This window comes from Cherax quadricarinatus, chromosome 7, assembly GCF_038502225.1.
Source record: "Cherax quadricarinatus isolate ZL_2023a chromosome 7, ASM3850222v1, whole genome shotgun sequence".
In the NCBI taxonomy this organism is placed as follows: Eukaryota; Metazoa; Arthropoda; class Malacostraca; order Decapoda; family Parastacidae; genus Cherax; species Cherax quadricarinatus.
Window position 1 is genome coordinate 69,107,609 of NC_091298.1, and position 23,915 is coordinate 69,131,523.

The following is a 23,915-nucleotide window of genomic DNA, read 5'->3' on the forward strand; positions in this document are numbered from 1 at the left end:
GATCATGAGGAAAGATAGAAGGGGCAAGGGGGGAGGTGGGGTTGCTCTGCTCGTAAAAAACAGATGGAAATTCGAGAAAATGGAAGGAATAGATGAGACGGGAGAAAGAGACTACATAGCAGGTACACTTCAGTCTGGGGAACACAAAGTGGTCATTGCAGTGATGTATAATCCACCACAGAACTGCAGGAGGCCAAGAGAGGAATATGAAGAGAGCAACAGAGCAATGGTGGACACACTTGCTGAGGTGGCAAGAAGAGCTCACTCCAGCAGAGCAAAGTTGCTGGTTATAGGGGATTTCAACCACAGGGAGATTGACTGGGAAAACCTGGAGCCACATGGGGGTCCCGAAACATGGAGAGCCAGGATGTTGGACGTGGTGCTGGAAAACCTCATGCACCAACATGTTAAGGACATTACCAGAGTGAGAGGGGAGGATGAACCAGCAAGATTGGACCTTGTGTTCACCCTGGGCAGCTCAGACATTGAGGACATCAAGTATGAGAGTCACCTAGGAGCTAGCGACCACGTGGTTCTGTGCTTTGAATACATAGTAGAGCTGCAAGTGGAGAGAATAACAGGAGTTGAATGGGAAAAGCCTGACTATAAAAGAGGGGACTACATAGGGTTGAAGAACTTCCTGCGGGAGGTCCAGTGGGACAGAGAACTGGCAGGAAAGCCAGTAAATGAAATGATGGAATATGTAGCAACAAAATGCAAGGAGGCAGTGGAAAGGTTCATTCCCAAGGGCAACAGTAACAACGGGAAGACCAGAACAAGCCCCTGGTTTACCCGACGGTGTAAGGAGGCAAAAACAAAGTGCAATAGAGAATGGAAAAAGTACAGAAGGCAGAGAACACACGAAAATAGGGAGATCAGTCGCAGAGCCAGGAATGAGTACGCACAGGTAAGGAGGGAGGCCCAGCGACAGTATGAAAATGACATAGCATCGAGAATCAAGACTGACCCGAAACTGTTGTATAGCCACATCAGGAGGAAGACAACAGTCAAAGACCAGGTGATCAGATTAAGGACAGAAGGTGGAGAACTCACAAGAAATGATCAGGAGGTATGTGAGGAGCTGAACAGGAGTTTTAAGGAAGTTTTTACAGTAGAGACAGGAAGGGCTGTGGGAAGACAGCACAGAAGGGAACATCAAGAGGGAATATACCAACAAGTGTTGGATGACATACGAACAACTGAGGAGGAGGTGAAGAAGCTCTTAAGTGACCTTGACACCTCAAAGGCGATGGGACCGGACAACATCTCCCCATGGGTCCTTAGAGAAGGAGCAGAGATGCTGTGTGTGCCTCTAACCACAATCTTCAACACATCCCTTGAAACTGGGCAACTACCTGAGAAATGGAAGACAGCTAATGTAGTCCCCATATTTAAGAAAGGAAACAGAAACGAGGCACTAAACTACAGACCTGTGTCTCTGACATGTATTGTGTGCAAAGTCATGGAGAAGATTATCAGGAGGAGAGTGGTCAAACACCTGGAAAGGAACAAGATTATAAATGAAAACCAGCATGGGTTCATGGAAGGCAAATCTTGTATCACAAACCTCCTGGAGTTTTATGACAAGGTAACAGAAGTAAGACACGAGAGAGAGGGTTGGGTAGATTGCGTTTTCCTAGACTGCAGGAAGGCCTTTGACACAGTTCCCCACAAGAGATTAGTGCAGAAGCTGGAGGATCAGGCACACGTAAAAGGAAGAGCACTGCAATGGATAAGGGAATAGCTGACAGGGAGGCAGCAACGATTCATGGTACGTGAAGAGGTATCACAGTGGGCGCCTGTTACGAGCGGGGTCCCACAGGGGTCAGTTCTAGGACCAGTGCTATTTTTGATATATGTGAACGACATGATGGAAGGAATAGACTCTGAAGTGTCCCTGTTCGCAGATGACGTGAAGTTGATGAGAAGAATTAAATCGGACGAGGACGAGGCAGGACTGCAAAGAGACCTGGAGAGGCTGGACATGTGGTCCAGTAACTGGCTTCTCGAATTCAATCCAGCCAAATGCAAAGTCATGAAGATTGGGGAGGGGCAAAGAAGACCGCAGACAGAGTATAGGCTAGGTGGACAAAGACTACAGACCTCACTCAGGGAGAAAGACCTTGGGGTGACCATAACACCGAGCACATCACCGGAGGCACACATCAACCAAATAACCGCTGCAGCATACGGGCGCCTGGCAAACCTGAGAATAGCGTTCCGATACCTTAATAAGGAATCGTTCAAGACACTGTACACTGTGTATGTTAGGCCCATACTGGAGTATGCAGCACCAGTCTGGAACCCACACCTGGTCAAGCACGTCAAGAAGTTAGAGAAAGTACAAAGGTTTGCAACAAGGCTAGTCCCAGAGCTCAAGGGAATGTCGTACGAGGAAAGGTTAAGGGAAATCGGACTGACGACACTGGAGGACAGAAGGGTCAGGGGAGACATGATAACGACATACAAGATACTGCGGGGAATAGACAAGGTGGACAGAGATAGGATGTTCCAGAGAGGGGACACAGGGACAAGGGGTCACAACTGGAAGCTGAAGACTCAGACGAGTCACAGGGACGTTAGGAAGTATTTCTTCAGTCATAGAGTTGTCAGCAAGTGGAATAGCCTAGCAAGTGAAGTAGTGGAGGCAGGAACCATACATAGTTTTAAGAAGAGGTATGACAAAGCTCAGGAAGCAGAGAGAGAGAGGATCCAGTAGCGATCAGTGAAGAGGCGGGGCCAGGAGCTGAGTCTCGACCCCTGCAACCACAATTAGGTGAGTACAATTAGGTGAGTACACACACACACAAAGTGCAAAGGTTTGCGACAAGGTTAGTTCCAGAGCTAAGGGGAATGTCCTATGAAGAAAGGTTAAGGGAAATCGGCCTGACGACACTAGAGGACAGGAGGGTCAGGGGAGACATGATAACGACATATAAAATACTGCGCGGAATAGACAAGGTGGACAAAGACAGGATGTTCCAGGGAGGGGACACAGAAACAAGAGGTCACAATTGGAAGCTGAAGACACAGATGAGTCAGAGAGATATTAGGAAGTATTTCTTCAGTCATAGAGTTGTCAGGAAGTGGAATAGCCTAGAAAGTGATGTAGTGGAGGCAGGAACCATACATAGTTTTAAGACGAGGTTTGATAAAGCTCATGGAACAGGGAGAGAGAGGACCCAGTAGCAACCGGTGAAGAGGCGGGGCCAGGAGCTAAGACTAGACCCCTGCAACCACAAATAGGTGAGTACAAATAGGTGAGTACACACACACACACACACACATTACATAAACGTGTAAAATACATTCACAAGTGAAATTCCCTTAGAACACAGGTGTGTGGCATGCGTTTCCTGTCTTGATTAAGATTCCGGATGCTGCAAGAGTGCCAGGCCTTTTGTGGTCCTCCCTCCCTTCACTGGCGAGCCCTGACCTATGGATCGACCCCTAGCATGCACAGCTAGGCTCGCACAATCTGAATCACGGCATTCCCTTAGTTACGTTTACTACCTTGCTTACAACTGAAGGAGCCGGGTTCGATCCAGGTCGTGATGTATTGGAAGGGGGGGGGTTCAAGTCTCCTAGAGTTGCTGGTACTGTTCATCTAGCAGTAAGTAGGTACCTGACTGTCATCTCGACTGTGAGTCATCGTGACTGTCATCATGACTGTCTTCTTGACTGTCATCGTGACTGTCAGTCATCGTGACTATGAGTCATCGTGACTATCAGTCATCGTGACTGTCAGAATTATCTTTTCTGGAGTAGATATTAAGCCAAGATAACCCCAGTGGCTTGGTTATCCCTGGATTCCTTCCATTAGATATAACTGTCTAATTCCTAAGTATTCGACGACCCAGTCATCTATTTAACAGTTTTCAAACGGTTATCTAAGAAGCAGTCAGCTGACAGCCATCTGAGAATGAATAAGCTGACAGTCATCTAAGAACCAGTCAGCTGACAGTCATTTAAGAACCAGTCAGCTGACAGTCATCCAAGAATCAATAAGCTGACAATCATCTAAGAACCAGTCAGCTGACAGTCATCCAAGAATCAATAAGCTGATAGTCATCTAAGAACCAGTCGGCTGACAGTCATTCAAGAAACAGTCGAAACCACGTACAGATAACGCACAAGGTTTCACTTACCTACTGACAGGTTGACAGCGTGAGCAATCTCAATTTCTGACTCCAGGTGGCGCTCGTCTCTGCGGTTCTCTTCGTGGTCTCTGCGAAACCTGTCAGCCAGGTTGTCGAAGAAGTTCTCAACACGCACGAAGAACGCCATGTCTGGAAACCTCAACAGGTTTTTAAAGTCGAAACCTTGGTACACATTTACATTTGAAGCCTCAACATATTTACAGGTGGAACCTCAACATATTTACAGGTGGAACCTCAACATATTTACAGGTGGAACCTCAACATATTTACAGGTGGAACCTCAACATATTTACAGGTGGAACCTCAACATATTTACAGGTGGAACCTCAACATATTCACAGGTGAAACTTCAATGCATGTGGAAAATACTGTACATTTTCCGGAAATACGGTAATTTATAGGTAAATAGATGCCCTATATTGTATTTTTAAAAGAAGCATGTTATCGAAAATGGGAAGCCTGCGGCTGGGCAGGGGAGACTCGCCATTGCTGTTTGAACTTGTCAACTGTTAGTGAATATTGGGAAGAATTTTTCGTGCTCTAGAGGTTAAAATTGGGCTGACACCTCTCAAATAGGAGACGAAATTGTTGGATGTGCATTCCTGCATAACTTGAGTATCAGTCGACAGGACAGGACAACTCCAGGAACCTCAGATAAGCTGTCTAATTTATGTTTAAATTCTGGCCAGTAAATTTTTCATAAATGTAGGCAAAAAAAAAAGGGGGGGGGGGTCCTGTACATGACACATTAATCTCCAGTCAAACTGGTGAGTGATATTAAGATATTTTCCTTCTGTTATGTATATGTGTGTATATATAATCCTTTTTTAGTTTTAATATACAGTCCACAAATTTATATATTTACCAGAATTCCTGGTGATGTATCTTTCATTTATAATTAATAGATCCAGAGCAACTTGTGGATATGACAGTGGTAGGTATCGAAGGGGGACATTTTTTGCGACCTAGGTGTCCCAAATTCCTACTTGTCTAACTCATAAATAATAATTATCTTTGTTCATTTACTGTTATGTACATAATGATACATTCAGATAAATGTAATTTTCCACAATGCATATTTAAACCAGAGTTACAGAAGTCTTAACCAAAGCCTAAACTAGATTCATACACATCTCTGGGTGTGTGTATATATGAGCATATACACATCTCTGGGTGTATATAAATCCAGGGATACATTCATGCGAATGTATGTACAAGGGGACATACACATCTGAAAGTACAAGACCAGAGACATACACACTTGTATATACACAAAGGCATACATCTGAGGATGTATATACCTGGGATATACATCAAACACTGTTTTTAATGAACATGTGCAAAAAACTAGCTTTAATCTTTCTAGAAATAAGATATGTTAACGATAAGGTAATTACACTGAAATGTTTATATCTATGTATATTAATACGCATCTAATTTTATGTTTAACTTCAGGCAGAATAGGTGATATACAATCTTAAAACCTCCTCTCTTTGTTGGATGATTAATGGAACTTATCGCTTATAAACTACACGAGGGGCTATTAAGACCGCATATAAATTCTTCGCTATCAGTCAAAAATCCTTTAATCTCCTCCCCAGAGATTTATTATTATTATTAAAGATTCGCCGGTATTCTCCCGGCCCGGACCTTTTCCAAGTGGTGGCCCGGCCTTGGCTCCCTCTTTAGGAAGTGTCTGAGACCTAGGTCTCCCATGGGAGGAGGTAAAAGTACCTCCTCATCTTTGGGACCAACTGTCCCCTCTGGTCTGCCATCCCCGCCCCAGAGGAGCTAACGGGAATGACAGTGTTTTGAGCTGTAAGCTCTGGCTCAGGCACCTACCCTACCCTAGAAGGGTTAGGCATGGTATCGATGAGATTTTCACAATTATTATTATTATTAAAGATTAGCCGGTATTCTCCCGGCCCGGGCCTTTTCCAAGTGGTGGCCCGGCCTTGGCTCCCTCTTTAGGGAGTGTCTGAGACCTAAGTCTCCCATGGGAGGAGGCACAAATACCTCCTCATCTTTGGGACCAACTGTCCCCAGGCCTAGCCACAAGCTAGGCCTCTCTGGTCTGCCATCCCCGCCCCAAGGGGGCTAATGGGAATGACAGTCTTATGAGCTAAAGGCTCGGGCTCAGGCACCTACCCTACCCTAGAAGGGTTAGGCATGGTGTCGATGAATTTTCACAATAAATTCTGTAAATACATACTAAACATAAGATATCACACAATGTATATATCCTGTATGTATGTAATCGATGGTCTTTAAACCAGTCAAACTCTGATATAATTTAAAGGGCCAATTTGCTAAATTCCAATTTTTTTTCTTATATACATATTAAATGTTAATACTTACTAGTGTGTGGGTAACACAGTCAATGTGATGCTGCAACACAAACTGTGTTATACCTGCTGACGGATGCTCATATATACCTCCCCAGGTGCACACTGGCAACAGCTCCTTTTATGGCAATTTTACCAATCATGGCATCTTAAAATAAACTAAAAATTTCCATATTACTTAAAGAAAACTCGTTTTATTTACCACGTATTGAAGAGCTTACAAGTGACTATAATACACTTATCATCAGACATTAAACACGTATACTGAATCAATAATAATATATATCTGCATACAAATGTTATCCTTCATTAATTTTCTATATTTTTTATTGATATACAAAAGTTACCCCTCATCTTTCTATATTTTTATTGATATACAAAAGTTACCCCTCATCTTTCTATATTTTTTATTGATATACAAAAGTTACCCCTCATCTTTCTATATTTTTTATTGATATACAAAAGTTACCCCTCATCTTTCTATATTTTTTATTGATATACAAAAGTTACCCCTCATCTTTCTATATTTTTATTAATATACAAAAGTTACCCCTCATCTTTCTATATTTTTATTGATATACAAAAGTTACCCCTCATCTTTCTATATTTTTTATTGATATACAAAAGTTACCCCTCATCTTTCTATATTTTTATTGATATACAAAAGTTACCCCTCATCTTTCTATATTTTTTATTGATATACAAAAGTTACCCCTCATCTTTCTATATTTTTTATTAATATACAAAAGTTACCCTTCATCTTTCTATATTTTTATTCATATATGAGAGTTACCCTTCATTCATTGTCACATTAAAAAAAACAATTGCGCTATTATTTGACTTTCTGATAACACTTAAATTATTATGATCAGATTTAATCTTAATTGGCTATTTGTAATTTTTGTTTTGCTCGAATAAGATTTCTCTGAGACTTTATTATGGGATTTATTTTTAATTTTTACTTCTTGATAAATTTAATGTCAGACTGATGGGATTTCCAAGTTAATGTATTGTGACCTGGATTATTATATTATCATTATTATTATTTCTGTTATTATTATTGCTATTATTATTATTATAATTAATATTATTATTATTATTACTGTTATTATTACTATTTCTTCTTATTATTTTGAGAGGGAAGCGCTAAAAATGTACGGCGAGAGGACAGGTGGTGTCGCAGGTGAGAGAGAAACAGGTGCAACCATAAGCAAGTGACCAAATTAAGCAGTGTGTGCGCTACACCCATCCGGTCCCCAGCCCGACCTGTGTCACCTCTATGGGACGGGTCTCTTGAGGCTGGCTAGGCGGGAGGTGCGGTGCTTTTGATCCAAGGGACCAAAATCCCATATTTCTTCCTCTCCTATTAGTTCAGATCCAAGCTGTATGGCCCTCCTCCTCCCCATACGGTTTTAACGCTCTCCCCTATGTGTAACGAGAGTTTATCTCGCGATATCCGGTTCGCTGTTATCACATCCGGTCGTTTGGTAACACGTGTGGGATAGCACAGGTGAGGGATGCTCCGGCCTAATTGGGTCATTAATACCTGGCGTACTTACGAGTGAAGCTTACATTAAGATAATTATTTTCACGAGGGAGGTTACCTGGAGGTTACCTGGAGGTTATTCCGGGGATCAACGCCCCCGCGGCCCGGTCCATGACCAGGCCTCCCGATGGATCAGGGCCTGATCAACTAGGCTGTTACTGCTGGCCGCACGCAGTCCAACGTACGAGCCACAGCCCGGCTGATCCGGCACTGACTTTAGGTATCTGTCCAGCTCTCTCTTGAAGGCAGCCAGGGGTTTATTGGCAATTCCCCTAATGCTTGATGGGAGGCTGTTGAACAGTTTTGGGCCCCGGACACTTATGGTGTTTTCTCTTAGTGTACCAATGGCGCCCCTACTTTTTATTGGCGGCATTTTGCATCGCCTGCCCAGTCTTTTACTTTCGTAGGGAGTGATTTCTGTGTGCAGATTTGGGACCATTCCTTCCAAGATTTTCCAAGTGTAGATTATGATATATCTCTCCCTCCTGCGTTCCAACGAGTACAAGTCAAGTGCTTCCAAGCGTTCCCAGTAGTTAAGGTGCTTGACAGAACTTATACGTGCAGTAAAGGTTCTCTGTACACTGTAGATCTGCGATTTCACCTGCTTTGAATGGAGAGGTAGTAAGGATGATGCTGTTCTTGGAACTTACTTAGACAAGCTGTGTGGGATGGTAAGCAAGACACACATGTGCAACACTTGTGTCTTCATTCCGAAATTTTTCGCCTAGACAGCAGGCTTTCTCTTCTTATCTACTTCATATCTAGAAGTATAAATTATAGGAGTCCTCAGGTTGTTCTTCAACTCTATATATCCTTGGTTAGGCCTCATTTAGACTATGCTGCTCAGTTCTGGTCACCGTATTACAGAATGGATATAAATGCTCTGGAAAACGTACAGAGGAGGATGACAAATTTGATCCCATGTATCAGAAATCTTCCCTATGAGGATAGACTGAGGCCCTGAATCTGCACTCTCTAGAAAGGCGTAGAATTAGGGGGGATATGATCGAGGTGTATAAATGGAAAACAGGAATAAATAAAGAGGATGTAAATAGCGTGCTGAAAATTTCCAGCCAAGACAGGACTCACAGCAATGGTTTTAAGTTGGAAAAATTCAGATTCAGGAAGGATATAGGAAAGTACTGGTTTGGTAATAGAGTTGTGGATGAGTGGAACAAACTCCCGAGTACAGTTATTCAGGCTAAAACGTTGTGTAGTTTTAAAAATAGGTTAGATAAATACATGAGTGGGTGTGGGTGAGTGTGAGTTGGACCTGACTAGCTTGTGCTGCTGGGTCTGGTGCAGTGCTCCTTCCTTGAGTGGAAGTGACCAGACTGGGTGGGTCATTGGGCTAATCCAGGGGTGGTCATTGGGCTAATCGGGGGGGGGGGATCATTGGGCTAATCCGGGGGGGGGACATGGACCTGCTCCGCATGGGTCAGTAAACCTGTTGCAGTGTTCCTTCTTTCTTATGTTCTTAATGCAGGAGAAATGTGTAGGATGCCTCACTAAGATATTCTTGTAGGATACTGCCTTGTTTGATGGGGATACATTTGGTATCTTATGAGGATACTGCCTTGTTTGATGGGGATACATTGGTATTTTATGAGGATACTGCCTTGTTTGATGGGGATACATTGGTATTTTATGAGGATACTGATTTGTTTGATGGGGATACATTGGTATCTTATGAGGATACTGCCTTGTTTGATGGGGATACATTGGTATTTTATGAAGATACTGCTTTGTTTGATGGGGATACATTGGTATTTTATGAGGATACTGCCTTGTTTGATGGGGATACATTGGCATTTTACGAGGATACTGCTTTGTTTGATGGGGATACATTGGTATCTTATGAGGATACTGCCTTGTTTGATGGGGATACATTGGTATTTTATGAGGATACTGCTTTGTTTGATGGGGATACATTGGTATCTTATGAGGATACTGCCTTGTTTGATGGGGATACATTTGATATCTTATGAGGATACTGCCTTGTTTGACGGGGATACATTTGGTATTTTATGAGGATACTGCCTTGTTTGATGGGGATACATTAGTGTCTTAAGAGGATACTGCCTTGTTTAATGGGGAAACATTGGTATCTTATAAGAATACTGCCTTGTTTAATGGGGATACATTTGGTATCTTACGAGGATACTGCCTTGTTTGATGGGGATACATTGGTTCTTACGAATATACTGCCTTGTTTGATGGGGATACATTGGTATCTTACGAGGATATTGCCTTGTTTGATGGGGGATACATTGGTATCTTACGAATATACTGCCTTGTTTGATGGGGATACATTGGTTCTTACATATATACTGCCTTGTTTGAATGGATACATTGTTATCTTACGAGGATATTACCTTGTTTGATGGGGATACATTGGTATCTTACGAATATACTGCCTTGTTTGATGGAGATACATTGATATCTTACGAATATACTGCCTTGTTTGATGGGGATACATTGGTATCTTACGAATATACTGCCTTGTTTGATGGAGATACATTGGTATCTTACGAATATACTGCCTTGTTTGATGGAGATACATTGATATCTTACGAATATACTGCCTTGTTTGATGGGGATACATTGGTATCTTACGAATATACTGCCTTGTTTGATGGAGATACATTGATATCTTACGAATATACTGCCTTGTTTGATGGGGATACATTGGTATCTTACGAAGATATTGCCTTGTTTGATGGAGATACATTGGTATCTTACGAATATACTGCCTTGTTTGATGGGGATACATTGATATCTTACGAGGATATTGCCTTGTTTGATGGAGATACATTGATATCTTACGAATATACTGCCTTGTTTGATGCGGATACATTAGTGTCTTACGAGGATATTGCCTTGTTTGATGGGGATACATTGGTATCTTACGAATATACTGCCTTGTTTGATGCGGATACATTAGTGTCTTACGAGGATATTGCCTTGTTTGATGGGGATACATTGGTATCTTACGAATATACTGCCTTGTTTGATGGGGATACATCGGTATATTACGAGGATACTTGTTTAATGGGGATACAATGCTATCTTACTAGAATTCTGTGCCAGGAAATTGGAACTACCCTTCATTTCCGTGGATCAGGAGCCCTTCACCGCCCCTTCCCTACCACTGAAGAAATGCACACAAAAGACGCCATGTATTTCAAGTTTGAAGGTTAAATATTTTATTGGAAATATCGGCAACCAGGAAAATTTTTACTCTGGGACAATTGTCAGCGTCCTGACAACATCGTCAGCGTCCTGATAATACTGTCAGTGTACTGATAATAACGTCAGTGTCCTGGTAACACTGTCAGTGTCCTGATAACGTCAGTGTCCTGATAACACTGTCAGTGTCCTGATAACGTCAGTGTCCTGATAACACTGTCAGTGTCCTGATAACACTGTCAGTGTCCTGATAACGTCAGTGTCCTGATAACACTGTCAGTGTCCTGATAACGTCAGTGTCCTGATAACACTGTCAGTGTCCTGATAACACTGTCAGTGAGCTGACAACACTGTCAGCGTCCTGACAACACTATCATCATCCTAACAACAGTGTCAGTGTTCTGACAATACTGTCAGTGTCCTAATAAGACTGTCAGCGTCCTGACAACATTGTCAGTTTCCCCAAAAGACTATCAGTGTACTGACAACACAGTTTGTTTCCTGATAACACTATGAGTGTCCTGACAACACTGTCAGTGTCCTGACAACACTGTCAATTTCCTGACAACACTATCAGCTTCGTGACAACACTGTCAGTGTCCTGACAACACTATCAGCTTCCTGACAAAACTGTCAGTGTCCTGACAACACTGTCAGCGTCCTGTAGTATCAGCAAATAATTATATAAGCAATACCGAGATACAGTTATCAGGGCTAATAAATGACTTTAATTCAATACTCTTCTGTTACCCAAGAAAACTAATAAGATTTATAATCATCCAAATTTCTCAAAAAAATCTGAAACGCCTCTGAGATCTATATTAAAAAAAATCAATAGAATTTGACAGTAAGCTGTGTAGGGTCGAGTCTGTTCAATATAATTCAATGTAAGGATAATAATAATCTACATTGGTGCTTTTATTTATATACTGAACACATAATTTCGACATATAAATAATTTATAGCATCACATATATACATCTATGATACGTTTATATATTTTTACGACCGCAAATATTACGTGGAAAAATCATCTGACTGAGACCCGCCTGAGGAAACACTTGTCCTGTTTCCTGACAAACATTGTAACCTAACATTGTATATTATGTACAGTGACAAGGTCAGTTATCCAGGGTACATTAAGGTGAGTTATATAGAGCAGTTATACAAGGTCAGTTATCCAGGGTACATTGTTAAGGTGAGTTATATGGAGCAGTTATACAAGGTCAGTTATCCAGGGTACATTGTTAAGGTGAACTATATGGAGCAGTTATACAAGGTCAGTTATCCAGGGTACATTGTTAAGGTGAGTTCATGGAGCAGTTATACAGGGTCAGTTATCCAGGGTACATTGTTAAGGTGAGCTATATAGAGCAGTTATACAAGGTCAGTTATCCAGGGTACATTGTTAAGGTGAACTATATGGAGCAGTTATACAAGGTCAGTTATCCAGGGTACATTGTTAAGGTGAACTATATGGAGCAGTTATACAAGGTCAGTTATCCAGGGTACATTGTTAAGGTGAGTTCATGGAGCAGTTATACAGGGTCAGTTATCCAGGGTACATTGTTAAGGTGAGCTATATAGAGCAGTTATACAAGGTCAGTTATCCAGGGTACATTGTTAAGGTGAACTATATGGAGCAGTTATACAAGGTCAGTTATCCAGGGTACATTGTTAAGGTGAACTATATGGAGCAGTTATACAAGGTCAGTTATCCAGGGTACATTGTTAAGGTGAACTATATGGAGCAGTTATACAAGGTCAGTTATCCAGGGTACATTGTTAAGGTGAACTATATGGAGCAGTTATACAAGGTCAGTTATCCAGGGTACATTGTTAAGATGAATTATATAAGGAACAGGTACATTAACGAGGTCAATTATACAGGACACATACTTGTACTTACCCACACCTAAGTACAAGTACACGGAAACTACATATAACATCACTTAAACCAGTGTATATATATATATATATATATATATATATATATATATATATATATATATATATATATATATATATATATATATATATATATCCAGTGGATTTATTAGCTATTAAAATCTGCTACTGGAAGGTCATTAAGGCTGTATGTGACATGTTCACTACAGTTTAAATATACTTAAATCCCTAACTTAGATATATACATAAAGATATACACATTCTGGTGTATATATACCCTCAACTACTGCATTTTTATACTGGGATATCTATAGAATACAACGTATTTTCTGTTTACGTAATATAGCGAATTTACGTTCTATCTCTTACGTAAATTATTTTAAATTATATGTATTTATATACGTTGATAACTAAAAAAAAAATGTCTCATCGATCGTATTTAGAAAAATAATAAAAAAAATTGACAAGAAAATATAAAATTTATTTACCTTATTCTTCAAAAATTCTATATTGATAGACTTGTGTATACGTTAACAGATAAGAGTATCTCTAATTTACATTCTAAACCACTCCAAAGTATCTTTATCAACAGGAAAGCTTATGAACGGTACACTCAGTTAGAGGGTATCTTTATTATATCTGTTTAAACAGCCAAGAGTATCTGTAATAAAATATTAATCTAGAGGAAGTATCTTTTCCAACAGAAATAGTGAAGTGTATCTTTTTTCAACAGTAAAGAGTATCTCCATCAACAGTAATAGTGAGAGAGCATCTTTATTAACGGTAATACAGGGAGAGAGTATCTTTATCAACAGTAATACAGTGAGAGTATCTTTATCAACAGAAATACAGTGAGATATTATCTTTATCATTATAGATACAGATAGAGACTATCTATATCAACAGTAATACAGCGAAAAGTATATCAATAGTAATATAATGAGGGAGTATCTTTATCAACAGTAATAAGTGAGACAGTATCTTCATCAACAGAATTAAATAGAGTATCTTTATCAACAGTAATACAATTAGATTATCTTTATCAACAGTAATGCAATGAGAAAGTATCTTTAACAAGTGACACAATGAGAGAGTATCTTTAACAACAGTAACACATAAGAGAGTATCTTTATCAACAGAAAATAGATAGTATCTTTATCAACAGTAATACAATGAGAGAGTATCTTCATCAACAGAAATACAGAGTATCTTCATCAACAGAAATACAGAGTATCTTCAACAGAAATACAGTATCTTTATCGACAGTAATACAATGACAGTATCTTTATCAACAGAAATACAGTGAGAGAGTATCTTTATCACAGAAATACAGTGAATAGTATATCAGTAGTAATGTAACGAGAGAGTATCTTTATCAACAGAAATACAGTGAGAGAGTATCTTTATCAACAGTAATATAATGAAAGAGTATCTTTATCCACAGAAACACATAGAGAGTATCTTTATCAACAGGAATACACTGAGAGAATATCTTTATCAGGAGAATTACAGTTAGAGAGTATCTTTATCAACAGTAATGCAATGAGAGAGTATCTTTATCAGGAGAATTACTTTTAGAGAGTATCTTTATTAACAGTAAAGCAATGAGAGAGTATCTTTGTCAGCAGAAATAGTTAGAGAGTATCTTTATCAACAGGAATACAATGAGAGAGTATCTTTGTCAGCAGAAATATAGTTAGAGAGTATCTTTATCAACAGGAATACAATGAGAGAGTATCTTTATCAGCAGAAATATAGTTAGAGAGTATCTTTATCAACAGGAATACAATGAGAGAGTATCTTTATCAGCAGAAATATAGTTAGAGAGTATCTTTATCAGCAGAAATATAGTTAGAGAGTATCTTTATCAACAGAAATAGTTAGAGAGTATCTTTATCAACAGAAATAGTTAGAGAGTATCTTTATCAGCAGAAATATAGTTAGAGAGTATCTTTATCAACAGGAATACAATGAGAGAGTATCTTTATCAGCAGAAATGTAGTTAGAGAGTATCTTTATCAACAGGAATACAATGAGAGAGTATCTTTATCAGCAGAAATATAGTTAGAGAGTATCTTTATCAACAGAAATATAGTTAGAGAGTATCTTTATCAACAGAAATATAGTTAGAGAGTATCTTTATCAACAGAAATATAGTTAGAGAGTATCTTTATCAACAGAAATATAGTTAGAGAGTATCTTTATCAACAGAAATATAGTTAGAGAGTATCTTTATCAACAGAAATATAGTTAGAGAGTATCTTTATCAGCAGAAATATAGTTTGAGAGTATCTTTATCAACAGAAATATAGTTAGAGAGTATCTTTATCAACAGAAATATAGTTAGAGAGTATCTTTATCAACAGAAATATAGTTAGAGAGTATCTTTATCAGCAGAAATATAGTTAGAGAGTATCTTTATCAACAGAAATATAGTTAGAGAGTATCTTTATCAACAGAAATATAGTTAGAAAGTATCTTTATCAACAGAAATATAGTTAGAGAGTATCTTTATCAACAGAAATATAGTTAGTATCTTTATCAACAGAAATATAGTTAGAGAGTATCTTTATCAACAGAAATATAGTTAGTATCTTTATCAACAGAAATATAGTTAGAGAGTATCTTTATCAACAGAAATATAGTTAGAGAGTATCTTTATCAACAGAAATATAGTTAGAGAGTATCTTTATTAACAGAAATATAGTTAGAGAGTATCTTTATCAACAGAAATATAGTTAGAGAGTATCTTTATTAACAGAAATATAGTTAGAGAGTATCTTTATCAACAGAAATATAGTTAGAAAGTATCTTTATCAACAGAAATATAGTTAGAGAGTATCTTTATCAACAGAAATATAGTTAGAGAGTATCTTTATCAGCAGAAATATAGTTAGAGAGTATCTTTATAAACAGAAATATAGTTAGAGAGTATCTTTATCAACAGAAATATAGTTAGAGAGTATCTTTATCAACAGAAATATAGTTAGAGAGTATCTTTATCAACAGAAATATAGTTAGAGAGTATCTTTATCAGCAGAAATATAGTTAGAGAGTATCTTTATCAACAGGAATACAATGAGAGAGTATCTTTATCAGCAGAAATATAGTTAGAGAGTATCTTTATCAACAGAAATATAGTTAGAGAGTATCTTTATCAACAGAAATATAGTTAGAGAGTATCTTTATTAACAGAAATATAGTTAGAGAGTATCTTTATCAACAGAAATATAGTTAGAGAGTATCTTTATCAACAGAAATATAGTTAGAGAGTATCTTTATCAACAGAAATATAGTTAGAGAGTATCTTTATCAACAGAAATGCATGGAAAATTATATTTACAGCGATCAAGATTATTTTATCAACAATTTGAACATTAATTAGAGGAATTATCATCTAAATAATACACAGATAATTACTGGAAAGAATCTTTCTGGTAATTTATAATCATTAAGGTTTAATTATTCTTATTATTAAACCAAAAATTATAATTTTTTTAAACAGCGTTGGAAGACTCGTTTAAAAAAAGGGGGAAGATGATGATGGGTTAGCGCTCTTGATTCGAGGAATTGGAGCTAGTTTTTTCCCCTCATTCGTTGGGATCTGAGAATCTGCCCCCCCCCCGTGGCCCCTGAGGGTTTAGCGGGAGATGTAGCCGTAGTGTTGTCAGCCTCTTGTAGTGTTGTCAGCCTCTTGTAGTGTTGTCAGTTTCTTGTAGTGTTGTCAGCCTCTTGTAGTGTTGTCAGCCTCTTGTAGTGTTGTCAGCCTCTTGTAGTGTTGTCAGGCTCTTGTAGTGTTGTCAGCCTCTTGTAGTGTTGTCAGCCTCTTGTAGTGTTGTCAGCCTCTTGTAGTGTTGTCTGCCTCTTGTAGTGTTGTCAGCCTCTTGTAGTGTTGTCAGCCTCTTGTAGTGTTGTCAGCCACTTGTAGTGTTGTCAGCCTCTTGTAGTGTTGTCAGCCTCTTGTAGTGTTGTCAGGCTCTTGTAGTGTTGTCAGGCTCTTGTAGTGTTGTCAGGCTCTTGTAGTGTTGTCAGGCTCTTGTAGTGTTGTCAGGCTCTTGTAGTGTTGTCTGCCTCTTGTAGTGTTGTCAGCCACTTGTAGTGTTGTCAGCCACTTGTAGTGTTGTCAGCCTCTTGTAGTGTTGTCAGGCTCTTGTAGTGTTGTCAGGCTCTTGTAGTGTTGTCAGGCTCTTGTAGTGTTGTCTGCCTCTTGTAGTGTTGTCAGCCACTTGTAGTGTTGTCAGCCACTTGTAGTGTTGTCAGCCTCTTGTAGTGTTGTCAGCCTCTTGTAGTGTTGTCAGGCTCTTGTAGTGTTGTCAGGCTCTTGTAGTGTTGTCAGCCTCTTGTAGTGTTGTCAGCCTCTTGTAGTGTTGTCAGGCTCTTGTAGTGTTGTCAGGCTCTTGTAGTGTTGTCAGCCTCTTGTAGTGTTGTCAGCCTCTTGTAGTGTTGTCAGCCTCTTGCAGTGTTTTGTCAGGCTCTTGTAGTGTTGTCAGGCTCTTGTAGTGTTGTCAGGCTCTTGTAGTGTTGTCAGCCTCTTGTAGTGTTGTCAGGCTCTTGTAGTGTTGTCAGCCTCTTGTAGTGTTGTCAGCCTCTTGTAGTGTTGTCAGCCTCTTGTAGTGTTGTCAGCCTCTTGTAGTGTTGTCAGCCTCTTGTAGTGTTATCTGCCTCTTGTAGTGTTGTCAGCCTCTTGCAGTGTTGTCAGGCTCTTGTAGTGTTGTCAGCCACTTGTAGTGTTGTCAGGCTCTTGTAGTGTTGTCAGGCTCTTGTAGTGTTGTCAGGCTCTTGTAGTGTTATCTGCCTCTTGTAGTGTTATCAGCCTCTTGCAGTGTTGTCAGGCTCTTGTAGTGTTGTCAGCCACTTGTAGTGTTGTCAGGCTCTTGTAGTGTTGTCAGCCTCTTGTAGTGTTGTCAGGCTCTTGTAGTGTTGTCAGGCTCTTGTAGTGTTGTCAGCCTCTTGTAGTGTTGTCAGCCTCTTGTAGTGTTGTCAGCCTCTTGCAGTGTTGTCAGCCTCTTGTAGTGTTTTGTCAGGCTCTTGTAGTGTTGTCAGGCTCTTGTAGTGTTGTCAGGCTCTTGTAGTGTTGTCAGCCTCTTGTAGTGTTGTCAGGCTCTTGTAGTGTTGTCAGCCTCTTGTAGTGTTGTCAGCCTCTTGTAGTGTTGTCAGCCTCTTGTAGTGTTATCTGCCTCTTGTAGTGTTGTCAGCCTCTTGCAGTGTTGTCAGCCTCTTGCAGTGTTGTCAGGCTCTTGTAGTGTTGTCAGCCACTTGTAGTGTTGTCAGGCTCTTGTAGTGTTGTCAGGCTCTTGTAGTGTTGTCAGGCTCTTGTAGTGTTATCTGCCTCTTGTAGTGTTGTCAGCCTCTTGCAGTGTTGTCAGGTTCTTGTAGTGTTGTCAGCCACTTGTAGTGTTGTCAGGCTCTTGTAGTGTTTTCAGCCTCTTGTAGTGTTGTCAGGCTCTTGTAGTGTTGTCAGCCTCTTGTAGTGTTGTCAGCCTCTTGTAGTGTTGTCAGGCTCTCGTAGTGTTGTCAGCCTCTTGTAGTGTTGTCAGCCTCTTGTAGTGTTGTCAGGCTCTTGCAGTGTTGTCAGACTCTTGCAGTGTTGTCAGCCTCTTGTAGTGTTGTCAGCCTCTTGTAGTGTTGTCAGCCTCTTGTAGTGTTGTCAGCCTCTTGTAGTGTTGTCAGGCTATTGTAGTGTTGTCAGCCTCTTGTAGTGTTGTCAGCCTCTTGTAGTGTTGTCAGCCTCTTGTAGTGTTGTCAGGCTCTTGTAGTGTTGTCAGGCTCTTGTAGTGTTGTCAGGCTCTTGTAGTGTTATCAGCCTCTTGTAGTGTTGTCAGCCTCTTGTAGTGTTGTTAGGCTCTTGTAGTGTTGTCAGCCACTTGTAGTGTTGTCAGTTTCTTATAGGGTTGTCAGGCTCTTGTAGTGTTGTCAGGCTCTTGTAGTGTTGTCAGGCTCTTGTAGTGTTGTCAGCCTCTTGTAGTGTTGTCAGCCTCTTGTAGTGTTGTCAGGCTCTTGTAGTGTTATCAGCCTCTTGTAGTGCTGTCAGTTTCTTATAGGGTTGTCAGGCTCTCGTAGTGTTGTCAGCCTCTTATAGTGTTGTCAGCCTCTTGTAGTGTTGTCAGCCTCTTGTAGTGTTGTCAGCCTCTTGTAGTGTTGTCAGTTTCTTATAGGGTTGTCAGGCTCTTGTAGTGTTGTCAGGCTCTTGTAGTGTTGTCAGGCTCTTGTAGTGTTGTCAGGCTCTTGTAGTGTTGTCAGCCTCTTATAGTGTTGTCAGCCACTTGTAGTGTTGTCAGCCTCTTGTAGTGTTGTCAGCCTCTTGTAGCGTTGTCAGTTTCTTATAGGGTTGTCAGGCTCTTGTAGTGTTGTCAGTTTCTTGTAGTGTTGTCAGTTTCTTATAGTGTTGTCAGTTTCTTGTAGTGTTGTCAGCCTCTTGTAGTGTTGTCAGTTTCTTGTAGTGTTGTCAGCCTCTTGTAGTGTTGTAAGTTTCTTGTAGTGTTGTCAGGCTCTTATAGTATTGTCAGTTTCTTGTAGTGTTGTCAGCCTCTTGTAGTGTTGTCAGTTTCTTGTAGTGTTGTCAGCCTCTTGTAGTGTTGTCAGTTTCTTGTAGTGTTGTCAGGCTCTTATAGTGTTGTCAGGCTCTGGTAGTGTTGTCAGTTTCTTGTAGTGTTTTCAGGCTCTTATAGTGTTGTCAGCCTCTTGTAGTGTTGTCAGTTTCTTGTAGTGTTGTCAGGCTCTTATAGTGTTGTCAGCCTCTTGTAGTGTTGTCAGGCTCTTGTAGTGTTGTCAGCCTCTTGTAGTGTTGTCAGGCTCTTGTAGTGTTGTCAGGCTCTTGTAGTGTTGTCAGGCTCTTGTAGTGTTGTCAGCCTCTTGTAGTGTTGCCAGCCTCTTGTAGTGTTGTCAGCCTCTTGTAGTGTTGTCAGGCTCTTATAGTGTTGTCAGCCTCTTGTAGTGTTGTCAGCCTCTTGTAGTGTTGTCAGCCTCTTGTAGTGTTGTCAGCCTCTTATAGTGTTGTCAGCCTCTTGTAGTGTTGTCAGGCTCTTGTAGTGTTGTCAGCCTCTTGTAGTGTTGTCAGCCTCTTGTAGTGTTGTCAGCTTCTTATAGTGTTGTTAGGCTCTTGTAGTGTTGTCAGGCTCTTACAGTGTTGTCATCTTGTAGTGTTGTCAGCCTCTTATAGTGTTGTCAGGCTCTTGTAGTGTTGTCAGCCTCTTGTAGTGTTGTCAGGCTCTTATAGTGTTGTCATCTTCTTGTAGTGTTGTCAGCCTCTTGTAGTGTTGTCAGGCTCTTGTAGTGTTGTCAGCCTCTTGTAGTGTTGTCAGCCTCTTGTAGTGTTGTCAGCCTCTTGTAGTGTTGTCAGCCTCTTACAGTGTTGTCAGGCTCTTGTAGTGTTGTCAGCCTCTTGTAGTGTTGTCAGGCTCTTGTAGTGTTGTAAGCCTCTTATAGTGTTGTCAGCCTCTTGTAGTGTTGTCAGCCTCTTGTAGTGTTGTCATCTTGTAGTGTTGTAAGGCTCTTGTAGTGTTGTCATTTTCTTGTAGTGTTGTCAGCCTCTTGTAGTGTTGTCAGCCTCGTGTAGTGTTGTCAGCCTCTAGTAGTGTTGTCAGCCTCTTGTAGTGTTGTCAGCCTCTTGTAGTGTTGTCAGCCTCTTGTAGTATTTTCAAACTCTTGTAGTGCTGTCATCCTCTTGTAATGTTGTCAGCCTCTTGTAGTGTTGTCAGCCTGTTGTAGTGTTGTCAGCCTGTTGTAGTGTTGTCAGCCTGTTGTAGTGTTGTCAGCCTCTTGTAGTGTTGTCAGCCTCTTGTAGTATTGTCAGCCTCTTGTAGTGTTGTCAGTTTCTTGTAGTGTTGTCAGTTTCTTATAGTGTTGTCAGTTTCTTGTAGTGTTGTCAGCCTCTTGTAGTGTTGTCAGTTTCTTGTAGTGTTGTCAGCCTCTTGTAGTGTTGTCAGTTTCTTGTAGTGTTGTCAGGCTCTTATAGTGTTGTCAGTTTCTTGTAGTGTTGTCAGCCTCTTGTAGTGTTGTCAGTTTCTTGTAGTGTTGTCAGCCTCTTGTAGTGTTGTCAGTTTCTTGTAGTGTTGTCAGGCTCTTATAGTGTTGTCAGGCTCTTGTAGTGTTGTCAGTTTCTTGTAGTGTTGTCAGGCTCTTATAGTGTTGTCAGCCTCTTGTAGTGTTGTCAGTTTCTTGTAGTGTTGTCAGGCTCTTATAGTGTTGTCAGCCTCTTGTAGTGTTGTCAGGCTCTTGTAGTGTTGTCAGCCTCTTGTAGTGTTGTCAGGCTTTTGTAGTGTTGTCAGGCTCTTGTAGTGTTGTCAGGCTCTTGTAGTGTTGTCAGGCTCTTGTAGTGTTGTCAGCCTCTTGTAGTGTTGCCAGCCTCTTGTAGTGTTGTCAGCCTCTTGTAGTGTTGTCAGCCTCTTGTAGTGTTGTCAGGCTCTTGTAGTGTTGTCAGGCTCTTGTAGTGTTGTCAGGCTCTTGTAGTGTTGTCAGCCTGTTGTAGTGTTGTCAGCCTCTTGTAGTGTTGTCAGCCTCTTGTAGTGTTGTCAGCCTCTTGTAGTGTTGTCAGCCTCTGTAGTGTTGTCAGCCTTTTGTAGTGTTGTCAGCCACTTGTAGTGTTGTCAGCTTCTTGTAGTGCTGTCAGCCTCTTGTAGTGTTGTCAGCCTCTTGTAGTGTTGTCAGCCTCTTGTAGTGTTCTCAGCCTCTTGTAGTGTTGTCAGCCTCTTATATTGCTGTCAGCCTGTTGTAGTGTTGTCATCTTCTTGTACTGCTGTCAGCCTGTTGCAGTGTTGTCAGGATCTTGTAGTGTTGTCAGGCTCTTGTAGTGTTGTCAGGCTCTTGTAGTGTTGTCAGCCTCTTGTAGTGTTGTCAGCCTCTTGTAGTGTTGTCAGGCTCTTGTAGTGTTTTCAGCCTCTTGTAGTGTTGTCAGGCTCTTGTAGTGTTGTCATCTTCCTGTAGTGTTGTCAGCCTCTTGTAGTGTTGTCAGCCTCTTGTAGTGTTGTCAGGCTCTTGTAGTGTTGTCATCTTCCTGTAGTGTTGTCAGGCTCTTGTAGTGTTGTCAGCCTCTTGTAGTGTTGTCAGGCTCTTGTAGTGTTGTCATCTTCCTGTAGTGTTGTCAGCCTCTTGTAGTGTTGTCAGCCTCTTGTAGTGTTGTCAGGCTCTTGTAGTGTTGTCATCTTCCTGTAGTGTTGTCAGGCTCTTGTAGTGTTGTCAGGCTCTTGTAGTGTTGTCAGGCTCTTGTAGTGTTGTCAGCCTCTTGTAGTGTTGTCATCTTCCTGTAGTGTTGTCAGGCTCTTGTAGTGTTGTCAGGCTCTTGTAGTGTTGTCAGGCTCTTGTAGTGTTGTCAGCCTCTTGTAGTGTTGTCAGCCTCTTGTAGTGTTGTCAGGCTCTTGTAGTGTTGTCAGGCTCTTGTAGTGTTGTCAGGCTCTTGTAGTGTTGTCAGGCTCTTGTAGTGTTGTCAGCCTCTTGTAGTGTTGTCAGGCTCTTGTAGTGTTGTCAGCCTCTTGTAGTGTTGTCAGGCTCTTGTAGTGTTGTCAGCCTCTTGTAGTGTTGTCAGGCTCTTGTAGTGTTGTCATCTTCCTGTAGTGTTGTCAGGCTCTTGTAGTGTTGTCATCTTCCTGTAGTGTTGTCAGGCTCTTGTAGTGTTGTCAGCCTCTTGTAGTGTTGTCAGGCTCTTGTAGTGTTGTCAGCCTCTTGTAGTGTTGTCAGGCTCTTGTAGTGTTGTCATCTTCCTGTAGTGTTGTCAGGCTCTTGTAGTGTTGTCATCTTCCTGTAGTGTTGTCAGGCTCTTGTAGTGTTGTCAGGCTCTTGTAGTGTTGTCAGGCTCTTGTAGTGTTGTCATCTTCCTGTAGTGTTGTCAGGCTCTTGTAGTGTTGTCAGGCTCTTGTAGTGTTGTCAGGCTCTTGTAGTGTTGTCAGCCTCTTGTAGTGTTGTCATCTTCCTGTAGTGTTGTCAGGCTCTTGTAGTGTTGTCAGGCTCTTGTAGTGTTGTCAGGCTCTTGTAGTGTTGTCAGGCTCTTGTAGTGTTGTCAGCCTCTTGTAGTGTTGTCATCTTCCTGTAGTGTTGTCAGGCTCTTGTAGTGTTGTCAGGCTCTTGTAGTGTTGTCATCTTCCTGTAGTGTTGTCAGGCTCTTGTAGTGTTGTCAGGCTCTTGTAGTGTTGTCATCTTCCTGTAGTGTTGTCAGGCTCTTGTAGTGTTGTCAGGCTCTTGTAGTGTTGTCAGCCTCTTGTAGTGTTGTCATCTTCCTGTAGTGTTGTCAGGCTCTTGTAGTGTTGTCAGGCTCTTGTAGTGTTGTCAGGCTCTTGTAGTGTTGTCAGGCTCTTGTAGTGTTGTCAGGCTCTTGTAGTGTTGTCAGCCTCTTGTAGTGTTGTCATCTTCCTGTAGTGTTGTCAGGCTCTTGTAGTGTTGTCAGGCTCTTGTAGTGTTGTCAGGCTCTTGTAGTGTTGTCATCTTCCTGTAGTGTTGTCAGGTTCTTGTAGTGTTGTCAGGCTCTTGTAGTGTTGTCAGCCTCTTGTAGTGTTGTCATCTTCCTGTAGTGTTGTCAGGCTCTTGTAGTGTTGTCAGGCTCTTGTAGTGTTGTCATCTTCCTGTAGTGTTGTCAGGCTCTTGTAGTGTTGTCAGGCTCTTGTAGTGTTGTCAGGCTCTTGTAGTGTTGTCAGCCTCTTGTAGTGTTGTCATCTTCCTGTAGTGTTGTCAGGCTCTTGTAGTGTTGTCAGGCTCTTGTAGTGTTGTCAGGCTCTTGTAGTGTTGTCATCTTCCTGTAGTGTTGTCAGGCTCTTGTAGTGTTGTCAGGCTCTTGTAGTG

At 40.9% G+C, this 23,915-nt stretch overlaps 1 protein-coding gene across 2 annotated transcripts in view; it reads right to left on the bottom strand.

The window, feature by feature from the left end:
* Window positions 1-6,599, bottom strand: part of LOC128686968 (hemocyte protein-glutamine gamma-glutamyltransferase) — a 28,974-nt gene extending 22,375 nt beyond the window's left edge. Inside the window, exons 1-2 of one of the 2 annotated variants that reach the window (XM_053774285.2) lie at window positions 6,519-6,599; window positions 4,149-4,289 (exon numbers count right to left, since the gene is read on the bottom strand). In XM_053774285.2, the coding sequence (XP_053630260.2) occupies window positions 4,149-4,287 (139 nt within the window). In that variant the 5' untranslated portion in view covers window positions 4,288-4,289; window positions 6,519-6,599. Of the gene's footprint in view, window positions 1-4,148; window positions 4,298-6,518 lie in introns of both variants that reach the window. The other variant, XM_053774286.2, reaches the window with a different exon arrangement.
* Window positions 6,600-23,915: the final 17,316 nt, after the last annotated feature.